We start from the raw sequence: 27,609 nt of genomic DNA, 5'->3' as shown, positions 1-27,609 counted from the left end.
ATACTGTACTGTATTAAAGATTTTGCTACATTTTTATCAGTTTCACTTTCTGTCAATAGTCCAAATGATAATGTGTAATAAATAATAAGAATTAAGATTATAATATAGCTGCCATCAAAATTCAAATAATTAAATGGTTAATTCCAATAGAAATATTTAAAAGTGGTGCAAATAACGATCACCTAATTAATTTTCTTTTCTAGTACAGCATTTAGTTATTCACCAATTCATTTTGGCAACTAGATATTGTAACAGTACAATATGAGATTTATCTTTTTATCAAGTGGTGTTTTAAAATTAATAATTTATAATTAAATTTATTGCCAAACAGGAAATAAAATCTTATCGCTTAATGTCCACACTCCACCGCATAGTCGTTTTCATTACAGTGCGACAAGGCTATCTTGGCGCGTGGCGGAAATCGGAACTAACGTTGCCGTCAAGTGTCCCCTTTGTTCCTCATTCCTCAGAACAAGGACTATTAGAAGTAGCCCTATTGAGACACTTACTGTTAGAGCGAGATAGCTAAATGCATTTAAGCTCTTGTTAGAACGTGATAAAATGATTATGTTTTGTCCTTATCACCGTGGCCACTTTTTTTTTGTTTGCTAAAATTAATTTGTACGTGAGTATTTGGCAAACAACGTGAAGTGAGGTTATGTTGACTCAAGTATTTTAAAGAAATAATTGATTTAAATAATAATAATAAATAAATAATAACATTACATAAGTAAGTACCTCTGCTTCGAGAGGGATTGAGGGGGCCACACTAGTTGCATATCTGGACATATTTGTGGATAAGCCTTTGTTCTCCAACAGCGCCCCCCCCCCCCCCCCCCCCCCCGTCAATGTCATTCATGTGCCAAGAGAGCCTTGTCGCACTGTATAACGATTTTGGTTATTACCTTTTTTACAGTTCTGCGTTCTAGCCCTTTTTATCCGTAATTTTTGTTATATGGCTTTTTTGACGACGAAATTGATACATACAATTTTAATGTATTTCCTTAAATACATGCCTAGTGTTTTAACATAACATATGTCCTAAGAATAATATAGTATTTAATATAGTTTTCCACTTGATATTTTAAAATTGACATAAAATTAATACGAGGGTATTAATTAAAGTTTATTGTCTTGAAATTATTACCTAACTGAATACTAAATAAAAAAAGGAATGGCAAGTTATAAGGTTGTTCAAAATAGGCGACTTTATAATATGAACACAAAAGTTTTTACTCTGTGGTTTTATACCATGTTTACTGTTATCTGCGAAAATAACAGACTAATGTTAAAACAGGTTAAAAAAATAGTACTTTTTAGCACAGTCAAGATTAAAAAGTTAAATCATGATATTTGATATAAATATCATTTGATTTTTTGGTTCAATTATTTCATCTCATTAATTAAAGGTACAATATTTGTAAAAAAAACATAGGTTCTGTTTATAGTTTGTTAATGATACGTAGAATAATTACGACGCCTAAATAAAATGTCAAAATATTTACATAAATATTCATCGAAATAAAAAAAATGAACTCAACATTCAAATAGAGTTACAACATATCTAAAAAAATAAGAAAATATAAAAATATTTTCGCCAACAAATTATGTGATTAATTAAATAGCCCAAATGATTTTTAATCTGTCTCGATAAATAAAAAATAAGACGGACAGTTTCTTAGTATCTTAGTAGGTATCCATGGCACAGAGTAAAAAATACGGTTAAGCGAGTTTCACTTTTTCAATCTTTTACTTTTAATGCAAAACGTGCTTGTTTATATAAGGTCATATAATGCATATATTTTGAGAACGTACTCGCCATATATATGCTCTACGTGTCAAATGTCATGTCAAAATTACGATTTACCATGGATTTACCCTTAGATTAAGAACTACAATCGTACTTTCAACATGACAGTTGACACATAGAGCAAATATGGCGAGTGTGTTTTCAAAGTGTGTTTTCACTATACAATGTATTTTGAAAGCGAAGACAAATTCACTTGTGTATCATAGACTACATAAAATCGACACTTTTTGACAGCTACGAGTCAAAAATTGGCGGCCCATATCATGGTTGGTTTCACGATAGAACGTTTTGCATTAAACGAAGCATATTTAATCGAATTAATAAAAGTAAATGAACAATGTTGCTAATCCGGTTGGACACAAATCTCCAAACTAAACTGACACGTTCAGAAAATAGTGTTATCGTTTCAATCAGGAATACTATGACGGAAAAAAGAAAAGAGTAAAGACTGTTGCGTGTGGAACAACCACTATGCGCTGTAAGAGATGACGATGTGTCCTTGGCTTTAAGAGACGTTCAAGCGGCTTGACGTCAAGCACGTAGATGTTTTGCTTGATCAAGCTGCTTGATGCGAGCTTGATGCGCCCGTCAAGTGGCTTGATCAAGCAAACGGCACTTTCCTCGTATCTCGAACGCTGTCCGAACGTCGCGTCAAGCAAAAATATAAAATCCCATCAATCACGCGTCAAGCACGTAAATGCTTGACTTAAGCATCAAGCAAACTTTGAATATGGTCCAAATGCTTGGCTCAAGCAAAAATCTACGTGCTTGTGTTGTAAAAGAAGGTTGGTTACAATTGACTGGTCAAATATAGAAGTATGTTTTGAATATGACAGAGTTGTCATGAACAATGAACACTTCATTGTTTTTTCTGTTTTCTTGATTGAATGAATCTCAATTTTCTATGTAATCTCTATATATAAAAATGAATCGCTGAATGTGTTGCTGATCGCAAATCTCGAGAACAGCTGAACCGATTTCGCTAATTCTTTTTTTATAATATTCCTTGAAGTACCTTGAGGATGGTTCTTACGGAGAGAAAAATTAAAAAAATTGCCTGAAAACAACACTTTTCTATATTCCCATACAAAAGATTCGTAATAATACTTAAAAGTCAATTTGAACTTTAATACCGTACCATAAAGTTTAAATGTTAGTGGAGGGGTTTCTAGCTGACCCAGTGTCCCGAATAGCAGAATAAGTACAAAAAAAATAGAAAATTAAAGAATCGACTGTTAGGCGGTACGAAATTCGCCGGGTCAGCTAGATAAATCTATTTTATATTCCAAATGTGTTTTGAGTTAAACTTACGCCACTACTCTGCAAACTCAAAACTCAAACTCAAATCATTTATTCAGAATTGGTAAAATTTTACGCTTCCTGATTGTCATAAATTTTTATTTGTAAGATGATATGATATAGTGGTGATTATTAATACGTACTTAAAACTAAACCTACGAGGGTTCCAAGCGCGCCCAGGTCTGAGACGAGCCCACAACAAACTCAGCTACACCAACAGCTTGACGTCAAACCGCTTGACCGTCTCGGAAGCTCTTTAGAGATTTGTATACAGCCGAATTAACACTAATAGTTGTTTTTGTGAAATTAACACTAATTAATTGGCAGTTATATCTACATACCTATACCATACCCTGGTTCTGGGGGACGATTCCCATTTACTTCGCGTACAGCCTTACGAATTTTTCTTGCGATTACTTATTTATTGTCCGAACTCCAAACTAAAATACATTTTAACGATATGCGTGGGCCCTCTTTATAATCGACATTTCCGAGAATATAAGAAATTAGGTAAATTGTTTTATTTTTGCAAAACTAAAACTAAAGTTACTTAAAATCATTTTTTTTTACCGAAACTATAGTTATGGAACTTCTAAATACTTCGTTCGGTTTTTTAAAATAAAAGCCGAATTAAGTTTTAAATAAAAACAGACAAATAGTACAGATCAGACAAATAATGGTTTAGATAGCACTATTTTTGGTAAGTACTTTTGTCTGAAATCTGGAATTCGCGTTGTCCAATCCAAAAGTTAATTCCAGATTTTAAGATTCGCGGATTTTCCGGAGCTCAAAAAATAAGTTAAATGCTCTACAAAAAAAATTTATGTTCCTCAAGAAAATGCTTAAAAACTCTGTCTACTGCGATAAATCTAAGCCAGAGGGCCCAAACCACGTTACCTTACAACGCGCCGATGTCGGGGTACCTGTGCGGAATTCCGGCCGTGGTTTCTCGGTACTGCAGCGGATCCGCGCGGAATTCCACGGACTTCAAGGCCATGTGTCCGTAGATCTTCGCGAACCGCTCTATGCACGCGGACCTTTGAGACATGTGACGCGCGTCTGCGGAGAGCATTTCTGTGTTCGTGCACTCCGGACATTTGAACTTTTTGCGAGGGGTCACCTGGAAAATTCAAAATGGTCTTTTTTATATTCAAAGTCAAAGTCAAAGTCAAATGATTTATTCAAAATAGGTAATAAATTACTCGTATTGATTGTCTGGTATGGTGTTAGATTTGTAAGATATAGTGGTGATAATTATTACGCAAACTTAAAACTAAAGCTACGAGGGTTCCAAACCATGGTGTCATTGCAATCTCACCTGGTGGTAAGTGATGATGCAGTCTAAGATGGAAGCGGGCTAACCTGGAAGGAGTATGGCAGTTTTTAATTAAACTTCAGCACTAAAGCGAGGTTTAGATTAGACTACCGCAAGCTATTTCTACCGTGTAAACAATCACGTCAAGCTCATTTCCGCAAGTTTTGTAACTTGCTGGACTTGCCGCAAGTCACAAATGTATGTACATTTACAATTTTGCTCGTAGTGTAAATAATTCTGCAAGTACTTGCCGAATAACTTGCAAGAAGTTCTTGCTAGCCTAAACCTCGCTTTACTGCCAAAATCGCCGAGTCCTGTTTGCTTTATTAAAACCACCAAAAAAAAGCGAAATGTAGATACTGAGTACATCTTTCATTAAAATTTAATTAAAAATCATGCAAAAACATGCTCGTATGTAGCTTGTAGTATTGGTCGCCTACGACGCGTCATTGACTCCGAGTGGCCTACTTACGTAACGTTCGTAGACCTCTAGGACAAAAAAACGCGAAAACATCTGACTGACGTGAGATGTTTTCGCGTTTTTTTGTGGTATCAGTACTACCTGTCTTCGTTTTTGCCAGCGTTCTCATGGTTACACCTGGTTTCTGGCAATGGAAATAAAAAGATACCTTGATAGGCGGTTTTCTAGTAACATTGGCGACGAGGAAGTTCATGGCGATGTCTTCACAGTTGAAGTTGTCGTCCACCCACGTGCGAATTTCCGCCGGCATTTTGTGCGTATAGTACCACGACCAGATCTTGTGGTGAAACGCTGCGCCTGTTAACACCTGGAAAGAATTAAAAAAAAAAAAGTTATTATAAGAAGGCTACGGTCTCTCAAAAAGAGCAGGCTCTATAATAAGGAATATGCGTGTGGTTTAAATTTACTCGATTTTTTTCCATCCCGAATAATTTTGAATTGCATAAATTATTAATTAAAAAGTGCAAAACAAGCGAGCGAAATTCACATTTGCGAAACGCAACGGAAAGTCGAAACGAAACGTGACGTCACGATTCACGTTTTCAAATTCTCCGTCGTAACCGTATCCTATAGTAATAATGACGTGACAGGTGACTGACGTGAATCGTGACGTCATTTAAAGCCCGCGTAAAATGGCGGATAAAACAGATCAAATTTTAGCAATGTTATAAATATTATTTATTTTTTAAAATTGAGAATTTCAAACAGTATTTATATTTTTACTATGTTATAACAAAAAAAGTGAATTAAAATTATAAAAAAATTACATGCATATTCCCTATTGCCAAGTGCAGATTGGCAGACTTCACACATCTTTGAGAGCTCCTAGACATGCAGGTTTGCTCACGATGTTTCCGTTCACCGCTAACGCATGTGATATTGTTAATTAATTGCATTAAACGTACATAACTCCAAAAATAATAAAGGTGAAAAATTATAATCTTTGTCGAATACGATGACTTTCGACTCAAACTTTATTTAATTGGATCGAATGTGAAATAAAGAACACGTCAGCCCCCCAATTGTGTAAGAATAACCATTTCATCGCTATCGCAATCGTCAAGAAATCTGCCCTTTGATTGGTTGTGAAAAAATGTAAACAGCGAATCAACCAATCAAAGGGCAGAATTTCTTGACGATTGCGATAGCGATGAAATGGTTATTCTTACACAATCGGGGGGCTGGTTGAGATGGCAATCGGGGTATGAGGCGGGGGGACGCCCCGCACACCCGTACGTTATTCGCGCTCGCCCGCACCGGGTTAGCGCGCGGGCTGTGCGGGTTTTCGGGACGTTTCCTCCCCGATTGTCATCTCGACCTGTCGCCTACCTGTGAAATCTATATATATAAAAGGGAAAGGTGACTGACTGACTGACTGACTGACTGACTGACTGACTGATCTATCAACGCACAGCTCAAACTACTGGACGGATCGGGCTGAAATTTGGCATGCAGATAGCTATTATGACGTAGGCATCCGCTAAGAAAGGATTTTTGAAAATTCAACTCCTAAGGGGGTGAAATAGGGTTTTGAAATTTTGTAGTCCACGCGGACGAAGTCGCGAGCATAAGCTAGTTGTGCAATAAGCACTGTAAGGGATAGCTCACCATAGATATCTGATTGGTCCACTCGCTGTGATACTTCCACGAGTGGGTGACGTTGTCCCACACGTGCAAGCGCGACGGGAACCCCACTATCCGGTCGGGGAACTCCCGCCATACGTCGAAACTGGAACCATACACAAGTACAGTTTTAACTTGAACAATTATATAGGATCCTCAAGAACTATAACATAACATATATCTTTATTTGCAAAAAAGGTTTGACACATAAGACTTTGACCACTGGCTCCCAAAGAAGTATAAACTGTGTCATGGGAGCCAGTGCCTTCCCTGTTACATAAGCTTTTTTTAATTTACAATACAATTATTGAGTATCTAACTATTACTTAATAATAAAATCTAAATTAAACAATAAAATAAGATAAATAAGTAAAATAAAATAGAATAAAATAAAAATTCACATGGCGTGTATGCATATGTGTGTGGGTGTATGATTTTGTGGGTGTGTGGGTGTGGGTGTGGGTGTGGGTGTGTGTGTGTGTGTGTGTGTGTGTGTGTGTGTGTGTGTGTGTGTGTGTGTGTGTGTGTGTGTGTGTGTGTGTGTAAGTAAGTGTGTATATTATTTTTACGTACTGTAAAAATAATATACACACTAACTGTTAAATGTTATAGTCCTAAGGTGCTGGAATAGCGATCTCGCAAAGGAAAGCTTTATCCGAATCGAACCCAACTCGGTTGGGCACCGTTCAGGAAGCTTCGAGATGTATTCCTGTTCAAAATTCCTCAGTGCTTGAAGACCAAAGTCTTCGAACAGTGCGTGTTGCCAGTGATGACATATGGATCCGACACATGGTCGCTAACTATGGGCCTCATAAGAAAGTTCAGAGTCACTCAGCGGGCGATGGAGAGAGCTATGCTTGGAGTTTCTCTAAGTGATCAAATCAGAAATGAGGAGATTCACACACCTTTGAGAACATTATGGAGAACTCTCAGGCATGCAGGTTTCCTCACAATGTGTTCCTTCACCGTTAAAGCAAGTGATATTTAATTACTTAAAACGCACATAACTTCAAAAAGTTAAAGGTGCGTGCCCGGGATCGAACCCCCGCCCTCCGATTAGAAGGCGGACGTCCTAACCACGGCTTTCAAGTTTTAATATAAAAAAATTCAAACTTCATAGTTTGAACAGGTAGGTAACATGATAAAAGCATATAATTTCTGTTAAGGCACGACATAATGAAACAATAGGACCACTTATTACATCTAGTTTGAAAACAACATCCATCAAGTTAACTAAATAACTGGTATAAAAGAAATTAGATCCAAAATGTCACGACACGTAAAGTGATAAAGAGTTGAGCAAAACTAACCCCAAAGCACTGCGTGTTAGAGGTGAATTTACATTATTTGTAATTGTAATCCCATTATGACATTGAGTCACAGATATGGACATAATAACAAGCACGCTAGATAAGGTGTGCCTGACAAAATGTCACAGTTATTTTTTTTGTCGATTCGAAGCGCCCCAACGAGCGTACCTCGGAATTAAAATTGACACTTAGTATCAAATGGTCTTCATGTTGACACTATGTTGACAAATGTCTTCATCACTATTTAGTTCCAAGTACGCTCACATGACGCTCATTGCTGCTATCAGTGCCAAAATGGCGATAATCAAGTAGCTTCCAAAACATGTTGGCAATAACAAGTCATAGTTGGAAGAACCGTTGAACGTTGGGGGTCCGAAGGTGCTACAAAATGGCGACCTCGGACCGGAAAGGGCGGCGTTGGAAGACCCCCACTAGAAGGACAGACGACTTTAAACGAGTCGCAGGGAGCCGCTGGATTCACGCAGCGCAAGACCGTGGAGTGTGGAAGTCCATACAAGATACCTATGTCCAGCAGTAGACGTCTATCGGTTGATAATGATGATGATGATGATGATGATGAATAGCAAGTCTAGCGTACTCGTATTGGTAGAGGTCAGTGCCTAGAGTAGTTGAGGTGACAAAGAAAACCCGGCACTATGGTGTCGTGACAGGCGATCATATTTTACTTGATGGCTTCTTTTTATTGAATTTTCTATTCATTTCGTTGTTTAAATTGCTTCTATTATTATAGTTAATCACCCTTCACGGTTTTTTTCGTCCTTTTTGTTAGGTTATTTTTACAATTTGAATTGAACAATTAAAAAGAAATCATTTAAAATTATTAATTTATTTATTGAAGGTAGTTGAATAAATTCGATATTTGACTCATTCGATGTCATGCTATCGTTGCAAGGAGGCAATCTTGATTGAATTTGTATAAACTACTAGCTGATGCCCGCGACTTCGTACGCGTGGATTTAGGTTTTTAAAAATCCTGTGGAAACTCTTTCATTTTCTAGGATCTAAAGTAGCATATGTCCTTCCCCGGGATGCAAGCTGTCTCTGCGCCATATTTAATCAAAATCGGTCAAACGGGTGAGCCGTGAAAAGCTAGCAGACAGACTGACAGACTTTCGCATTAATAATATTAGTATGGAAGTATGGATGATAGTATAGACCGAATAACACACATTGTACACCTTCATGGTCTTTCGCTGTGTCACAAAACAGCATTGTCGCATTCGTCATGCTAATAATAAAAATAAAATAGTTCTGGTATTCAGAAATACAACACCGATCCTACAATGTAACAAATTAATTGAACAAATCGTAATCAATGTATAAATGTACTGATTGCTAAATTGAAGCAAAATAGTGTGTGGCAATAATCAGACAAAATGGGCCGCCTCTTATCGCAGAGCGGGACGTGCTATGTACCGTGCAGAATTGGACCACTTGGAGTTGGTTTGTAATTTAAATTTACATTGGAAGTAGTACTCATAAAATTGATAAAAATATACATAAATGGAGAAATCACGGCGAGACTCGCCATGGCACCGAATTCAACAAAAAACAAACTCTATGGGCCAATCTCCACAATTTTGTCACACAGTGAAACTATCGCCGCGACTCTCTCGCCCGTGGAGACGGACCTCCCTGGCGCAGTGGTAAGCACTGTGGTCTTATTAGTGGGAGGTCCCGGGTTCGATTCCTGGCAGGTGTTTGGAATTTTATAAATTCTAAATTTCTGGTCTGGTCTGGTGGGTGGCTTAGGCCGTGGCTAGTTACAGTTCTTGCAATTCACGAAGGCGAGTGAACTTTACTTGTGGTTACGTCGTATACACGGACATTACGTGCGTGTGCGTGCATGTCGGACCAATCAGTCGCGAGCAAACGCTGGCAAACGCACACGTTTACTGTACCTTACGTAATACCGATAGGACTTAAACACAAGCATGAGTCACTCGCCTTTGTGAAATGCAAGAACCGTACCACTTTACCGGTAAAGCCGTGCCACCAAGCGATTTAGCGTTCCGGTACGATGCCGTGTAGAAACCAAAGGAGCATGAAAATGGCCCACCAGTTTGGCGAGATAGATATGTAGGAAACTCTGTAAAATTAATATGAATAAATAAAAAAATAAAAAAATGAGTATAAAAAACTGCCATACCCCTTCCAGGTCAGCCCGCTTCCATCTTAGACTGCATTAGATTTACCACCAAGATGAGATTGCAGACAAGGGCTAATGTTTGTCTAAATTTAAAAAAAAAATGATGGCCTAAATGGCAAATTATTGCGATTCGACTCAGGGCGCGCCTATAGTCGACGCATTTTAAACTGAGTCGTCGAGTTATCTGTCTGTTTCGCTCGCACTTTACCTACGACCTGTAAAATAAAACCTGTAAATTAAAATTCGTCGACTATAGTAAACGCCAGCCTTAGCAATCTTACCCGAATTCCAGCTCGTCAGGCGTCAGCATGACGATGTCGTCATCAATGGTCAGCTGGCACTCGGTCTCGATCTCGTCGTACGGAAAGAACCTGTTGGACAGTTTGTTCTGCTTGGTGCGGATCACTTTCAACGGCTTGTTCACCACCGGCCACTCCGACGCTGCAAGAGAAAGTGACAGATTAATTTATATGTATGTGATGTGTTGTGGTATGGACATATAACTACACGCTCGAAAAGGTATGCTATATAAAATAACATTTATTTTTTTGACACTTGACAGTGTCGAATGCTGTAGGTCAATTTACGTAAAGCTTGCATCAATCATTATTCCAATCTCAATTATTGTGATTGGGTGAATTTGTGCAATTCTTGATGCAACAATGCATTGCAGCCATAGTGAGCCAACGTCAACCAATCTGTAGGTCGATTTCGTAAAACCTGCATCAATCATTATTACAATCTCAATCGTGACATTGTAGCTGTCATTCTACCGCAATCGAGCATCAGAGGTGATTGCGATCGTGACATTGTAGCTGTCGTTTTACCTTAATCGAGCACATGTTCTTCGTGTTGATAGATGTCTTATCACTAACATTTACGCTCACATGACGGTATCTTGCTGTCAGCGCCACAATGGCGAAAATCTAGTTGCTTCAAAAACAGGTCGGCAATCGCAAGTCCAGCGCACTGATATTAGTAGAAATCAGTGTCTATGACAGATTCGCACTTGACTGAGATTAATGATCATTAGAAAATTACTATAAGTATAGAAAGTTAAATATAGCCCAGTATACTCGTTTATCGTGAGGAAATCTTATGCCTTAGAGTTTTCCATAATGTTCTCAAAGCATCTCGACCAGCATGGAGGACTATGGCGTAAACCTTTCTCATTCTAAGAGGAGACCCAGCCTTTAATTAAAGGTTCAATTCGTTACCTGAAGAGCGAATTTTAGATAAATAGCCGCATTTTTATACGGAAAAATTCTGTGTTTAAATATCAAAGAATTTTTCCATACAAAAATGCGAAGGTTTCGAAAGTCGTGGTACTATGAAAGTGGAAAACTGAAATACAGTTGTTGTTTTATGACGTAGATAGTATGAGGCATAGAATTAATTTTTCAAGTAAATCATTGAACATTAACTTAAAAACGTTTTTAAAAAATCAGCAATCAAAACGCAATACAGCATACCACAACTATCGTTCGTTGATTTGAAAAAAAGTTTTAACGTATAAATGTTAATGTAATAATTCGATTGACTCGATTACCCGCCTTGTGCCGACGGGTTAAAATCGATTTTAACTCGATTCAGCGCAATTTCACTCTCAGAACAATGGACATTAACAAGTTGCATGTATAATATCGTTTATGAGATTAATTGAGCGCTCATTGAAAACTGTTTTAGTGTTTCTCGACTGTTATTCAAGTTTGAGATCTGTTACTAGGGCTCGAAACTACCACAACCGAAGTAACCAAAAAAAGGCAGTTTCAGGGTGAAGTTGGGTGAATTTATCCGTCTGTCTGTTAGTCTGTCAGAGCCTCATCATAATCATGATGAACCCATCCGGCTCACTACAGAGCACGGGTCTCCCCTCAGAGTGAGAAGGGTTTCGGCCATAGTCTACCACGCTGGCCATGTGCGGATTCGGATTGGTAGACTTCACATACCTTTGAAAACATTATGGAGAACTCTCAGGCGTGCAGGGACGGTTTCCTCACGATGTTTTCCTTCACCGTTAAAGCAAATGATATTTAATTAATTAAAACGCACATAACTCCGAAACATTAGAGGTGCGTGCCTGGGATCGAACCCCCGACCTCCGATTAGAAAAATGTGTTCATGAACAAATAATAATTACAATTTCAACTTTCAAAGTAAGACTACTATACCAAGTGGGGTATATAGTATTTGGTAAAAATACGAATCGAATGAGTACGTATTTGTATGACGGCCACTTCGAAGAATCACGGATACGAACCGAATACGGATGAGTGCACAAAGGCCCTTTAGGGTGCATTATTAGGCGTCTTTGAGCGCAGTCCAGTCTATGAATACAACGGCTTGAGTTGAGGCGATGCCGATCCGAGTTGATATATGATACCTAGCTATGGAGCGAGCTATGTTGGGTATCACTTTCAGGGATAAAATCCGGAACGAGGAAATTCGCAGAAGAACAAAAGCGACCGACATAGCTCAAAGGATTAGCGGCCTGAAGTGGCAATGGGCAGGTCATGTCTGTCGAAGAACTGACGGCCAAAGGGACAGACGTGTTCTGCAGTGGAGACCGCGTACCGGTAAGCGCAGTGTGGGAAGCCGCTGGACCAATGACCTGAAGAAGGTGGTGGGGAGCGGATGGTTGAGGAAGGCGGAGGACCGTGTTTGGTGGCGCGCTCTTGGAAAGGCCTATATCCAGCAGTGGACGCAAACAGGGTGATGGATTGGATTGGAACCTAGCTATTAGACCAACGAGGCAGACTGAGCTACCGATAAAACTTGTTCGTAGGTAGGTATATTGGAGCGATCAATTCAAACCTCTTCAAGCGCGTTGATAGCCGTTCGTGACCATCAAACGTCGATAGAGGTATGAATTGATCGCGGTATGACCTGAATAAAAGGTTTTATTTTAAACTAGCTTCTGCTCGCGACTTCGTCCGCGTGGACTTCACAAATTTCAAACCCCTATTTCACCCCCTTAGGGGTTGAATTTTCAAAAGTCCTTTCTTAGCAGATGCCTATCCTATTCCGCATGCCAAATTTCAGCCCGATCCATCCAGTAGTTTGAGCTGTGCGTTGATAGATCAGTCAGTTAGTCAGTCACCTTTTCCTTTTATATATTTAGACTAGCTTATGCCCGCGACTTCGCGTGGACTACACAAATTACAAATCCCTATTTCACCCCCTTAGGGGTTGAATTTTCAAAAATCCTTTCTTAGCGGATGCCTACGTCATAATAGCTATCTGCATACCAAATTTCAGCCCGATCCGCCCAGTAGTTTCAGCTGTGCGTTGATAGATCAGTCAGTCAGTCAGTCAGTAAGTCTACCTTTTCCTTTTATATATTTAGATTGATTACTCGTTTGCCGTGATCTAACACTTGCTTTTAACGTATTTTGTTTTCTATACACCTATAACCCATCGAACTATAAAGTTTGTCTATGTAATATGGCCTAAGAGCCAGCGCGTGCCAGACCTTCCTAATTTTATAAAACTGAAAGTTTCTCTGCGTATTGTCCCCAACACTGGGAGGAACGTTTGTTTGGATCATGGTGTTTTTTGGAATAAAGGTGTAAAAAATCTTACTTACGTTAAAGTAGGTATAAAGTCTATTTTTTTTATATTTTCTTAAGAATAGTAAATCACGTCATGCATTGCCAGATACTTAGTGTTGTGGGAACCCCGCCAGACACCCTTGAACGTTAATAATTTATCAAACTTTAATTATTAATAATTAATTTGTTAAATTTATGCATACCCATTCAAAAAAATTACATCAATCCGTTGCTCTGTTGCGACGTGACTGATTGATGACAAATCAACAAACAGACACACTTTTGCATTTATAATAATATGGGTAGTGAGGAAAAAATCGGCCTATTTTCGCCAACCCTATATTTATTATTAAACGTTACACATATAGCAAGCTAAAATTACTCCAATGTATTGCGTTAGTTACAAAATAAACACAATTGTTTACGCTACGTCAACGCTGAAAACGCGTTCAAACTGAAAGCTTGCGAAATCCTGAGGCCAAATCTTGACGCTTCGACAAATCTCCCGCTCAAACTGACTTTACACTAAAGAGATTTATAGACTTATTTGCTATTCATAGATGGTTCTTACAAAGGGCCCAACTTTAAACACATATCCGCCTGTCTCCACTTTATTTAGACAGAAAAAATCAGCCTATTTTCGCCAACCCTATATTTATTATTAAAACGTTACACAAGCTAAAATTACTTTTAAGCATTGCGTTAGTTACAAAATAAACACAATTATTGTTTACAGTAAAGGCAACGCTGAAAACGGGTCGAAAGCGAAACTGGAAAGCATGCGAAATCCTGGGGCAAAATCTTGACGCTTCGACAAATCCCCCGCTCAAACTGACTTTACACTAAAAACTTGTTGTGTTATTCAGAGTTGCTTCCTACTAAAATACCTTATAAACTATTAGCTTATGCTCGCAACTTTATCCGCGTGGACTACACAAATTTCGAACCCCTATTTCACCCCCTAAGAGTTTGAATTTTTAAAAATCCTTTCTTAGCGGATGCCTACGTCGTAATAGCTATCTGCATGACAAATTTCATCCAGATACGTCCAGTAGTTTGAGTTGTGTGTTGATAGATCAGTCAGTCACCTTTCCCATTCATATATTGATGATTTGAGTCTTGTTTTTTTTGGTTCTTCTTCCACACGGCGAAGATTATTAAAAACATTTGGCACTAGCTACGTCCGCCTTGTAAAAAAGAAAAAAAGTTTACTTGGAAAAAACCTTTCGTAGCTCCTGAAAAAGAACTAAATACGAAGTAAAAAGGCCAACTTACATGGCGGCGGTTATTTCTTCTCGTTACTCCAGACAATGAAAACCATGAAGAACCTTGACCTTCTCGATGCAGACGATGAAAACCCTTGAAAAGATGGCGTACGAAGAATAAAGGTGAACTCACATGGCGGCGGCTGTTTCCTCTGGTTGTTCCACACGACGAGTATCTTGGCGAGGCTCGGCGTGCGCACCAGCTGCCTCACCAGCGTGAACAGGCTGTCCACGCGGTCATACGTCAGGATGACTGCCGTGAAGCCCGGCGCCTTGGCCGCCGTCACCGGCAGGAACAGCGGGTTCACTGGGCCGTACTGGACAGACAACAAGGGCGTACATAAAGTACTAGTTTATGCTCGCGACTTCGTCCGCGTGGGCTTCACAAATTTCAAACCCTTATTTCACCCCCTTAGGGGTTGAATTTTCAAAAATCCTTTGTTAGCGGATGCCTACGTTATAATAGTTATCTGCACGGCTTTTAGTAGCCCGATCCGTCTAGTAGTTTGAGCTATGCGTTGATAGATCAGTCAGTCAGTCAGTCACCTTTTCCTTTTATACTTATAATAACTAACTAATATTTAGATATAATTGATCTCGTCGTAAATGACGAGCCCAACGACTGCCATACAGGTCCCGGAATTTCTAGAACCATCTCGGGACGCTACCTCACCGCACGATTGCTCCAGCTCCTATAGGCTTCATCGAACCTCTGGTAGGTCATAACATACTATCCTTACTCTGTGACAATGGGTCTTATTAAACTCTGGGCGCGGTTATAACAAATGTTAAGCTCATTACAAACGCAATTGTCTAAGCTTAGTTGAAACCTTGTTTAAGTTTTTGTGGTGAGACTGTAAGGGTCTTATTGCAAAACCTTCAAGCACGATTTAAACGGCGGTTAACAGCACCACGCACGTTTTTAACGACAGTTTAAACTGCGGCTAAACTGTTTATGGTACATACTCTTAAGTTATGACCTCCTTCATGAATTCATGAGAAAATAGCCTGAAGAAAACCACCTAGCCGGAGAAGAACATCGTGGCTCAAGAATTTATGCCAAATGGTACGGGAAGAGTACCCGTATCTCTATTCCGCACACCAGCGTCCAATGTGCAATAGCCCTATTGGTTGCCAACCTCCGATAGGAGACGGGCACTATAAGAAGCATTTTAAAGTTGGATTTCTTAATGTAAGTCAAGATTTCAAATGTGTCAAAAGCAAGGATAGGAAGATAGTCTATTATAGAGTTCGATCTTCCTAGATCCACTAATTCCAACAAAGTTTGTAGCTGGCCAAAATTTAAAGAAATCTGATTCCTTGAAAATTTCTAAGTAAGCAAAACTCGTATTTTCCAAAGCGATTTAATCTTGCCTACTCAATTTTTCAAAGCGATCGGTCCCCATAATAAAATACAGAGATCCTCGAGAAAAAATATAGCCGATCGGATCAGAGGCCGACCTTATCCGTTATGCAATAGTTCAAGTGGTTTATTTAAACTTTAGCGCCGGCCGGAGAACATGGGCCTACCCGAGAGCATTGTTGAAACTTTAACAAGAAAACTTCATACAAATTATGGCTCAATTAAGAATGTTCCGAAGAAAGCGGTCGCTTATCATGATTAAACCCAATTTTCAACTAGGTACACCACCTTAGTTTTGCTCCCAAGAAACCAATGAAATTCAAAATATACTCGGGTTCTAATCTTGTAAAATTCAAAATTCAATTTATTTCATGAAGAACAAACATTATACCTAGTTCAGAGCCTTGCATGCAGGTAATTTTAGCGCGAAAACTGCTCACTTAAATTCGTGAAAAATGCCAATTTTATGCACGAAAAGTGGCAACCATTGGGAACATGACCACTAGATACAGTGTCTTCATAAAATGCACATTTCTAATATGAAATAGGGGGTGTTAACTCTTCGTAAAGAAATCGTTCTAATTTTTGTACTAAGTGGTCCGTGACATACGGACGGACGGACGATCACTCATACAGATAGACAGACAAACGGCAGAGTCAATAAGGCTCCGTATTACTCTCTGAATAAGGGGCCCTAAAAGGAACACGAATTATAGGTAATACCAGCTGATGCCTGTGACTTCGTCCGCGTGGATTTAGATTTTTGAACAATCCCGTGGGAACTCTGGTATTCCGGGATAAAAAGTAGCCTATGTCACTCTCCAGGTCTTTACCGATGTAAAAAATCAGGTCAATCAGTTGCTCCGTTGCGATGTGATTGAAGGACAAACCAACAAACCTATAAACCAACAAACAAACACACTTTCGCATTTATAATATGGGTACTCATTGTTTTGGTAAAACAAAATCAGTAACCCATCTAATTGCGCACTTGAGTTACCGCTGCTTAATCTATGCAAGTGACTGACACGTAAACAAGACTATATATGTCACACAATTTCTCTCTGCACATGTACATGCACATCTAACGATGTTTTCCTTGTCTACAGCGCACGCGATAAATTTTTAATGTTTCTCCTTACATAAGCGTTATAGTCAAAGAGTTGGTCTTTAAATTTCACTGAGCTTTAAGCCTCTTCACACGTGATTAAATATCACACAAATCTTCCTTTTTTTGTAATTTCACCATCTGTCCGTGCGTCTTCGACACAATATCAATTCAATAATAGGCTCGATATACGCGTTGCTAAAATCTTTTCGATGTACCGCACACATTATATGTATAATCTAATCTAAATAATATATGAAATGAAACGGTGACGGACTGATCTATCAACGCACAGCTCAAACTACTGGGCGAATCTGGCTGTAATTTGGCATGTAGATAGCTATTATGACGTAGACATCCGCTAAGAAAGGATTTTTGAAAGTTCAACCCCTAAGGGAGTAAAATAGGGGTTCGAAATTTGAGTAGTCCACGCGGACGATTTCACGGGCATAAGCTAGTCTATAATAATATTATAATGAGTGAGTGCGAATTTTGAGAGTTTATGTGCAGTTTGGACTGTGGAGGGAAAGAAAATGTGACTGACTGACTGATCCATATTACAGCTCAAACTACGGGATGGATCCGGCTGAAATTTGGCTATTATGACATAGACACCCCTAGGAAAGGATTTTTGAAAATGGGTTGAATGTTCTAACTAAGGGGGTAAAATAGGGATTAGAAATTTGTGTAGTCCACGCGGACGAAATCGTAGGCTTAGTGGGAAGCAATCAATAAAAAACTATGAGGTCCCATGGGACACCAGATAGAACCTAGTTTGACGTAAACCATAAACATCTTAACTTTATCTTTATTTTTTAGGGTTCCGTACCTCAAAAAGGAAAAACAAACAAACAAAGTTGTCTGTCTGTCTGTCGTTCTGTCAAGAAACCCACAGGGTACTTCCCGTTGACCTAAAATCATGAAATTTGGCAGGTAGGTTTTATAGCAGACATTCGGGGAAAAATCTGAATAAAGTGAATTTGTGGTTACTTAACACAAAAAAATTAAATTGTGGTCATGACTAATAATTATTATTTTCAAGTTTCGAAGTAAGATAACTATATCAAGTGGGGTATCATATCATATGGTCTTTACCTGTGCATTCTAAAACAGATTTTTATTTATTTTTATGCATCATAGTTATTGAATTATCGTGCAAAATGTCGAAAAAATACGACTGTAGTACGGAACCCTCGTTGTGCGAGCCTGACTCGCACTTGGCCAGTTTTTGGTATATATCACGCGTGTTACGGTATACGGATTATGATATTGCGTTTGAAGTACTAAACCAAATACTATTTTATGATTAATTAAAAGTGAACATTTTAATGATTGTGATCTGAAGAGAAAATGGCGTGGAGGAATGTTTTTATTCATGTCAAAATTATATTTTATTTTAATGCCTAACGAATGTGCTCGCGAAGCGTTCTACGATGTTATTAAAAAAGAAACTGGACTGAAATATATTTCTTTCTCTATGAAAAACTTGATTTAGTAAAGTCAATTTTATTTTTGCACCTTTATTCTAATAGAGAGGGGTAATAGTGGTTAAAACGTCGTCGGCCTCCTATTCGGGAAGTCGGGATTCGATCCAGGGCACGCACCTCTAACTTTTCAGAGATATGTGTGTTTTAACCAAGTAAATATCACTTGCTTTAACGGTAAAGGAACACTTTGCGAACACTTTCTAATAAAATCTCTTAGGCATATCAGCAGGATTATTCACTAACTCAGTAATCAATACTGAATGATAGCCATGACTCATTTGGCATTTATTTTTAATCCATCGAAGGTTTTGTACGAAAAAATATTTTGATATCATTCAGTGAAGCAGCAATGTAGAATGATCCAAAATTATTTTAATTATTATTTTGAGGCAGCAATGTCACAGTTCACAATATTATTATTTTGAAGCAGCCAGTTCAGTTAGGCTAACATGCGCACCACGAGAAAATTTTGTCTACACATTTACTCGTCTTATTTGTATGAAGAAACACGAGATAATGCGTAGACAAAATTTTCTCGCGGGGCGCATGTTAGGCCTGCAGGACAGTTAGGGAACTCCTAACAAAACGTCGAGGCGTCGACGTCACTGGCAGGCGTCAAATATTAGTAAATTTGATGCAGGTAGCCCTAAAGTAGCCCTATTTTTCCTTCATTTTATGTCACCATAGCCATACCATACCATACCATACCATGGCCAATACATATCTATTTGACATATCGTCGATTCAGAATCAAACAGAGAGACCCCTCACTCTAGTTCACTTTGGCAATGTAGAATCAACCAATCAGTACCCTTATTTATATTATAAATGCGACAGTTTGTTTGTTGGTTTGTCCTTCAATCACGTCGCAACGGAGCAACCGATTGACGTGATTTTTTGCATGGGTATAGTTTAAGACCGGGAGAGGGACATTTTTATCCCAGATTTTTTAAAAACCTAAATCCACGCGGACGAAGTTGCGGGCATCAGCTAGTGTCAAATAAGTTTGAATGGCTATCATTTAGTGTCGATCACTGAGATAGTGAAGCACCGCGCAGGACTTTTAACGGTCGTCTCCTGGTCTACAAGGGCTCGCAGGCCGTAGTGTCGTAGTGTTCAGATAGGCTAGTTATTTTTAGTGTTAGTCACAGAAGCAGCTCCGGCGCTGTTATCTGGGTACAATGCCTTCGCCTTATAATGGGCTTATCATCTTCGTCACTACGGATTCCGGCGTGCCGTCGGATTAACGGGTGACTTGAGACTTTTATAAGCCAGTAGGATTTTAGATATGAATACCAAATCTATCCCCACACACACTACTACAGCATTACGCTGAGGCAATTCCCTTTTTTGGGACAGCTATGCGCCACAGACACGCATTCGGGTTTATGTCAGACATTTATTTTATTTTATTTTAGATTAATTTTACTGTAATTCCATGCAATTCGGCTGGGAAACTCGCCGCCTCTATACACGTACAGTCGTACACTTTCTATAGGAGCTAAGTAAGTGCGGTGGTTTTCTCGGTTGAAATGCATGGAAAGCCGTACGTATTAGTTAAGTATTTGTGACCTTTTTGTCTTCATGCTTTGTTTTTTGTTGTTTTTTTTTTTTTTGTTTTGTTTATGTACGTTTGTCTGGTGTTGTTCTGTTTTGTACTGTGCGCTATGGTCCCAAATAAAAGGTTATTTATTTTATTTATTTATTTATCATTTTTCTATACAATTCTGGTCAATTAGGTCTGTTAGACTTCACTAAATAGTATAAAATATAGTCGCTTCCCGCTGTCTGTATGTATGTATGTATGAACGCGTAGATCTTTTAAACTACGCAACACCAGTAGATAGAATGATTCAAGAAAAAGATTTATAGGTATGGTTTAGTTCTCAAAAAATTAGAGATCTCTAGGGAAATTGAAATAATGTGAATTAGGTCGGAAAATATCGTCTCATGCACACACACGGGCTGGATAGTTATTATCGATAGTTGATACCAAAAGGGTATAAAGTCCAAAAATTATTGTCAATAGTTGTCACACCTATCAAAAGAAAACTAATTTTCATATCTATACATATCATATTTTTGTGTTGTTTCGGATTGACTATGCTGCGTAGGCCCTACTGGCCGCTACAGCGTCACCGGGGGGGCATATCATATCTTGATTTTTAGCTTATACGCACACATTAAATGCTGTTTAGTCGTGATGTTTCGCCCTACAGCGCCACCTATTGGTAGCTTTGTATATTAATTGACAACACATCATAGTACTATATGCCACATCCCAAAGTTTACAGTGACGGACATAAAATATGGCATTGATAAACTGAAGGTAAATTGCGCAACTGGACCAGATAACTTACCAGCTGATGTTTTGAAAATGTGTAGTAAATATCTTAGTCTCCCTCTTTGTCATGTACTTAATTTAATCTTAAAGACTGGACAATATCCTTCTCAATGGAAGCTGACCCGAGTTACACCAATACCTAAAAAAACCGGTACGACGTCCGTAGAGGAATTTCGGCCCATAGCTATTCTCTCAACGCCTGCCAAGGTATTTGAAAGAATTGTGCATAGAGAGATAAGCCGGCAAATCAGTAATTTACTATGTGACGAACAGCATGGATTTAGGATTAAGAAGTCTGTCAACTCCAACTTATTAACAGCTACTGAATACATATCGTCCTGCCTAGATAGAGGCCATCAAGCAGATGCACTTTATTTTGATTACCGCAAAGCTTTTGATAGAGTTAATAACGATATTCTTCTAAAAAAACTCAGTGCTATTGGTCTTTCTCCTCAGCTCCTACATGTATTATCAGACTACCTCCGTGACCGTCAGCAATTCGTTCGATATGGCATATATGAGTCTAAACCATATCATACGCGATCCGGTGTAAGCCAGGGCTCTATCTTAGGACCTCTATTCTTCCTAATCATGATAAACGATCTTCCAGAATCTATAAAATATGCAAAATGCTTGCTATATGCAGATGACCTAAAACTTATATTCGAAATTACTTCTATCGAAGATTGTCTCAAGTTGCAATGCGATCTTACAGCTGTATATCACTGGAGTAAAGCGAACAAAATGGAGTTCAATCGTGACAAATGTTCAGTTATGACCTTTGGTAAAGTTCGGTATCCTTTGATACATGAATATAAAATGGATGGAATCCCTATTCCCAGAGTACAGAACATGAAAGACCTAGGTGTAATTTTTGATAAAAAATTGACCTTCCATGACCATATTAACACCGTAGCAGCTGACTCATTTCGAAGATTAGGATTTGTACTACGCAACTCTCGGGAGTTCCATAGTCCTTTGGTAATACGATTACTATATTACGCCTTAGTCCGAAGCAAGCTCGAAACAAGCACCTGTGTCTGGCATCCGTACGAGGCAAAGTACGGGCTTATATTAGAAAAAGTACAAAAGGCCTTCCTAAGATACCTGTATAAACGTTGCTATGGATATTATCCTTTCCTATACCCAACCAAATTTCTGTTAGGTTGCTTAGGTTTCAACTCCCTGGAGGTCAGACGCATTTGCGACCAACTCAAAATTATGTGTCAAATTTTGCGAGGAGATGTTAATGCTCCAGAACTTCATAACCAACTGTGTCGCATACGTGTCCCTGAATCCAACAGTAATCTTCGTCCACGAAAAAATAAACTTTTCGTGGTCCCACATCATCGCACTATTGCTAGATCTATGTCACCTATACCCCGTTCATTAGCATCATTCAACGCGCTTTTGGACAATAATGCTCAATGGGACCCATTTAATGATGGGTCTATAATACTGGTTCGGGAGTTACTGAAGTACGCTGAGAGCATTGCATGAATATGTCATTCAATGTTCTCAGCGTACATATTCAAAATTCTTTGATCTTTTATCGTTTTGTATTTTATGTCTTTTTTCTTGTACCTTTATTTGTATTTAAATTTATTATTAATCATCTAGTTAGTGTAAGTGGCACTGCCGTTCTAATTAGATATAAAATAAATAAAATAAATAAATAAATCATTACCTACCCATGTTATCCCTACCTATATTATAAATGCGAAAGTGTGTTTGTTTGTTGGTTTATTGGATTGTTGGTTTGTTGGCTTGTCACGTCACAACGGTGAGACAGACGTGATTTTTTGCATGGGTATAGTTGATAGGCGGGCATCATCTAGTAAAATTATAAAGAAATTACCTATATCTAGTTGTTTTAATAATTATTATGTCTGCCTCTTCTTTACTTTTTCTGTCTGTATCTTAAGTCTGAGCAAAGTCAAAGTGCGCTCTATAGATCTCCACCTAATGGTACGATTACACCTAACGAGTACAGTGGCGAGTCAGTGTCCTCGGCCGAGTACTCGGTTTGTATAAACTCTTACGAGTGCTCGGTGCTTGTTCTTGAAAGATAATTTTCTGAATTTTCCCAGATTTGCACAAATATGAAGTAAATGAGTATTTTTGACCAAAGCTTTATAGAAAAACATGTAGATGCATAAATATAATGCGCGGAAAACTCATTACCATAAGCCTTCGATGTATGATTAGTCTACTATTTTCGAAAAACTAATCTCTATCAAATCCCCTTAAGAGTTAGTTTTACACGCTGGCCGCCCCGCAGGACGCACCCGCTCCCACCTGGGCCGCAGACTCAGTGCGGAGTAGATACCAAGAATGAAAAAACTGGCCAAGAGCGAGTCAGACTCGCGCACCGCGGGTTCCGTACTCAGGTATTTTTTCGACATTTTGCACGATAAATCAAAAACTATTATGCATCAAAATAAATAAAAATCTGCTTTAGAATATACAGATAAAGCCCTTTCATAATATAATACTCTACATAGTAGGTATAGTTATATTACTTCGAAAATTGAAAATACTAATTATTAGTTCATGACCACAATTTAATTTTTTTAGACCTGCCTTTTTACCTGCCAAATTTCATGATTCTAGGTCAACGGGAAGTGCCCTGTAGGTTTCTTGACCGACTGACAGACTGGCAGACAGACAACAAAGTGATCCTATAAGGGTTCCGTTTTCGTTTTGAGGTACGGAACCCTAAAAAACTAAGAACTTACCAAATGCTCAGGCATATTCCACTCCTCATACATCCTGGCGGCCAACGGAAACACCTTCTCGTTTATAATCTCCAGCGTCGTCATCGTGATCTTCTCGATGCTAGAGAAGTACCTCTCGTATACCCATCGCAACTGCCAGTACAGTTCGCCACGACGCTCCTTAAAAAAATCACTAAATATATAAAAGAAAAAGGTGACTGACTGACTGACTGTTCTATTGACGCACAGCTCAATGGATGGATCGGGCTGAAATTTGGCATGCAGATTGCTATTATGACGTAAGCATCCACTAAGAAAGGATTTTTGAAAAATCAACTCCTAAGGGGGTGAAATAGGGGTTCAAAATTTGTGTAGTCCACGCGAACAAAGTCGCGAGCATAAGCTAGTTAATTAAACAAGTTGTAATAAAAAATCCCAACTAAGTTGAACTAACTAAGAAAATAATGGTTTAGAATTCAGATGCAAAATCAGGACAATAAAGATTCGGTAGAAAAAATCAAGTAAAAACCACAAACCACCACTAGGTTTTACGTCTTACTATGTAATAGTTTTTGCATTAGATGGAAGCAGGCTAACGGAAGGGGTAGTTTTTATTAAACTTTGGTTTCGCTGAACGCTAAAATCACTTGGCGGCACGACTTTGCCGGTAGGTAGTTTATTAATGGACATCGTACAAACGTCTCCATCCTCAAAGAACTGACAATAAATCAATGACTTTCGTCACTAGTATAATTGCGAATCCTCAAGTTCTTTGGGCACATTACATCGAACACCTCGTGGTACAAGGTCGAGTGGAGGCCACACGTCCACGTGGCCGTTCCCCAACTAGGTGGATGGACTTAATCCGCTCTGCAACAAACACGCCTGTCTCCGTGTGTGCACATAATGCCACCAACAGAAGTCGTTGGAGGGAGATCGCACGAGCAGCAGTGAAGAATTCATAGCCACAACCACTCTGTCAAGAGTGAACGATTGAAAAGAGAAAAGAAGTTATTAATACTAGTTACTTACCTTACTAACTGAATGAACTATTTTCACCAAACTCTTAATATTCTCCTCAGGTACAAATAAAGCTATCTTATTCCAATCTACGTGCGAATTGAAAGGCATCACTATCGTATCCGCAATGATGATAGGTATACACTGCGATGCAATTATATCCATCAGTATACTCTGTGCCAATCTCGCACTACGGACTATTAGGCAAAACATGCCTTCTTTCAATACATCCGGATAACTAAATATCCTTCCCGTTGTATATTCACAACGTTGCTTATAATCTATTTCACTAGACATCTTACACCTATCGAGTAATAGCAAGTCGTTAGACGATGATGCCATACTCTGTAATTCAGCTAAGTAATCCTCGGGTATGTTTAATTGTGCGGATATAATCATATAGTTTTTCTGTTCCGGCTGTTTGTTGTCTATATTTTGTGCTAAGTGACTGTACAAAGGTAGGGATATGTCAAAGCCATATCTAAATGTCCATGTGTCGAAGCCAGCGCCTGCTATAATCGCTTTGCTGGTGTTGAGATCGACCACCGTGTTGTAGTTTGGTGCAACGCCTGCCACCATGTTGAAGATGAGGTGGTTTTCACCATTGTTCCAACTAAAAGAAAGATGTGATATTATTACTCGCACACACATGGAACAAATTGTCCAAGGATAATGTCAAGCTCAATTAATCAATTTAGACAATCACATACAACTCAAAGCACAAGTGATATTATAGTATAGGATCATCAGCAAAAGCTGCTTAGTATATCAATACCCTTATTATAAATGTGAAAGTGTGTTTGTTTGTTGGTTAGTCCTTCAATCACGTCGCAACGGTGCAACAGATTGACGTGATTTTTTGCATGGGTACCCATGCTTACACAATACACATACAATAAAGACCTGAAGAGTCACATAAGCTACTTTTAATCCTAGAAAATCAAAGAGTTCCCACAGGATTTTCAAAAAATCTAATTCCACGCGGACGAAGTCGCAGGCATCAGCTAGTTAGAAATATTTAAGTACTTACATACTTATAAAAAACCATGCAAAAAATCACGTTAATTCATTGCACTGTTGCGGCGTAATTGAAGGACAAACCAACAAACAAACACACTTTCGCATTTATAGTAAGGGTACTGATTTCCAGTACTATTTTTCCATTAAAGAATTTAAAAGTCCACACTATGAGGCATGCAGTATTTTAATTAGATTCAAAGCTCCTGTATACAAAACCAATTTGTATGCCAATGAATACAAATTGCCTATTGACATGCAAATAATGACTCCATATCACATTTTGTGAAACAGTATGTATGTTTAATGTTTATCTATAGATATTTATGGCATGTATAGATGTGTTTTTGTGTAGTGACGCGCGCTTTTTGCATGTTGAACGCGTTGCCACAGTGAAGTGAGTAAGGGAACTTTCGGTTTGATCCTGAATCAACGGTATGTCAAATATTAGACTATAGGTGAAGTAAAATCAAAGAAAACTTGACGTTGAAGCCTCAACATTAAGTTATAAATTTCAATGTTTTTGTTATTGGATTCTTCTAGACTTCACAAAAGCAACGCTTCCTCTTCGGAAGACGAACTATCGAGATTTACATGTTTCACATACAACTTTGGTAGCGAATATGGAATCCAAATTTGTTGACCTACAAGTCCTGTGTGCGTTAAGAACTCCTAGAAGTAGGTGATTATGATCGCCTTACCACAGCTGTCAAACTTTGGTGTTAAACCACTGGCTTAAATATAATATATAATTTACTAGACGATGTTTGTAACTTTGTCCATGTGAATTTGGGATTTAAAAAAAGTGAAAAGCTTTTGATGTTCCAGGATAAAAAATAGCTTATATACAAGTGCAGAATGCAAGCTTTCTCTGTATCAATCCTTGTCAAAATCAGTTAAATGGTCAAGCAGTGACAAGTCAACAAACTGACAGACAGAGATAGATAGATATATACATTTGCACACTTATAATATGAACTAAGTAGTACAGATAGTTTATCTGTAAACTAAATACTTACTGCTTAAGTGATTGGAGAGCTTGTGAAACATATTCACTGTTAAAATAGTTCTGATTCAAAGTGTCTATGCTCGGCACCAACAAGCATGCTTCGTCCGGACTAGAAGTATAATATTTACTACTCTTAATTGTTTGTAAAATTTCATAAAACTCCCTAGAAAACCTGGATATGCTTTCATCATCTTCTGTTCTATAATCCTTCAGAGGATAGATGTATATTGTTATCTTGTCGTGGCCGCCTCTCCCACATTTATATACGTTAAAACAGTTCCAATAAGTGCAGTTAGCAGCCCGAGGCACCGATGGAATGGGACTTCTTAGAAGAGAAACGATAGGTAATCTCACTGCATCCAAATTCACAGCTTCCTGGAAATCCACACGAGGCGCACTTCCCACGAATATATTACACACAACACTCAACACTAGAGACACCACAATAAACAGTAGCAGCCCCACAAAGAATCTATAATACAATATTTTCCTATACGATGTTACATACTTCGAATGCTTGCTCGTTTTTAACAGAGTCTCCGCAGCCATTTGTGATTTTCGATTATATTAACATTCTTAATTTACATATGGCACCCATTATTAGGTACTTCGATTATTAATTTCTCATTCAAAACTTCATAAATTTGTAAAACACTACAAAAACTGAAGCTTCACAATAAATTTTGAGAACTGTTGACCTGTCGAGTGTCGTCGACTGTC

The 27,609-nt window shown here is 38.5% G+C and overlaps 1 protein-coding gene across 1 annotated transcript; it reads right to left on the bottom strand.

Moving 5' to 3' along the window:
* Positions 1–27,609, bottom strand: sotv (exostosin glycosyltransferase sotv). The gene is made up of 8 exons (XM_034973054.2): positions 26,900–27,609; positions 24,876–25,476; positions 23,865–24,023; positions 14,958–15,141; positions 10,290–10,449; positions 6,514–6,634; positions 5,054–5,212; positions 1–4,229 (listed from the first exon to the last, which is right to left on the bottom strand). Exons 1-8 carry the CDS (start codon positions 27,436–27,438, stop codon positions 4,008–4,010), a joined length of 2,145 nt encoding a protein of 714 aa, XP_034828945.1. The 5' UTR covers positions 27,439–27,609; the 3' UTR covers positions 1–4,007.

The sequence above is a fragment of the Maniola hyperantus genome, chromosome 11 (assembly GCF_902806685.2).
Source record: "Maniola hyperantus chromosome 11, iAphHyp1.2, whole genome shotgun sequence".
Classification (NCBI taxonomy): domain Eukaryota; kingdom Metazoa; phylum Arthropoda; class Insecta; order Lepidoptera; family Nymphalidae; genus Maniola; species Maniola hyperantus.
This window is presented reverse-complemented; position numbering and strand designations above follow the sequence as displayed.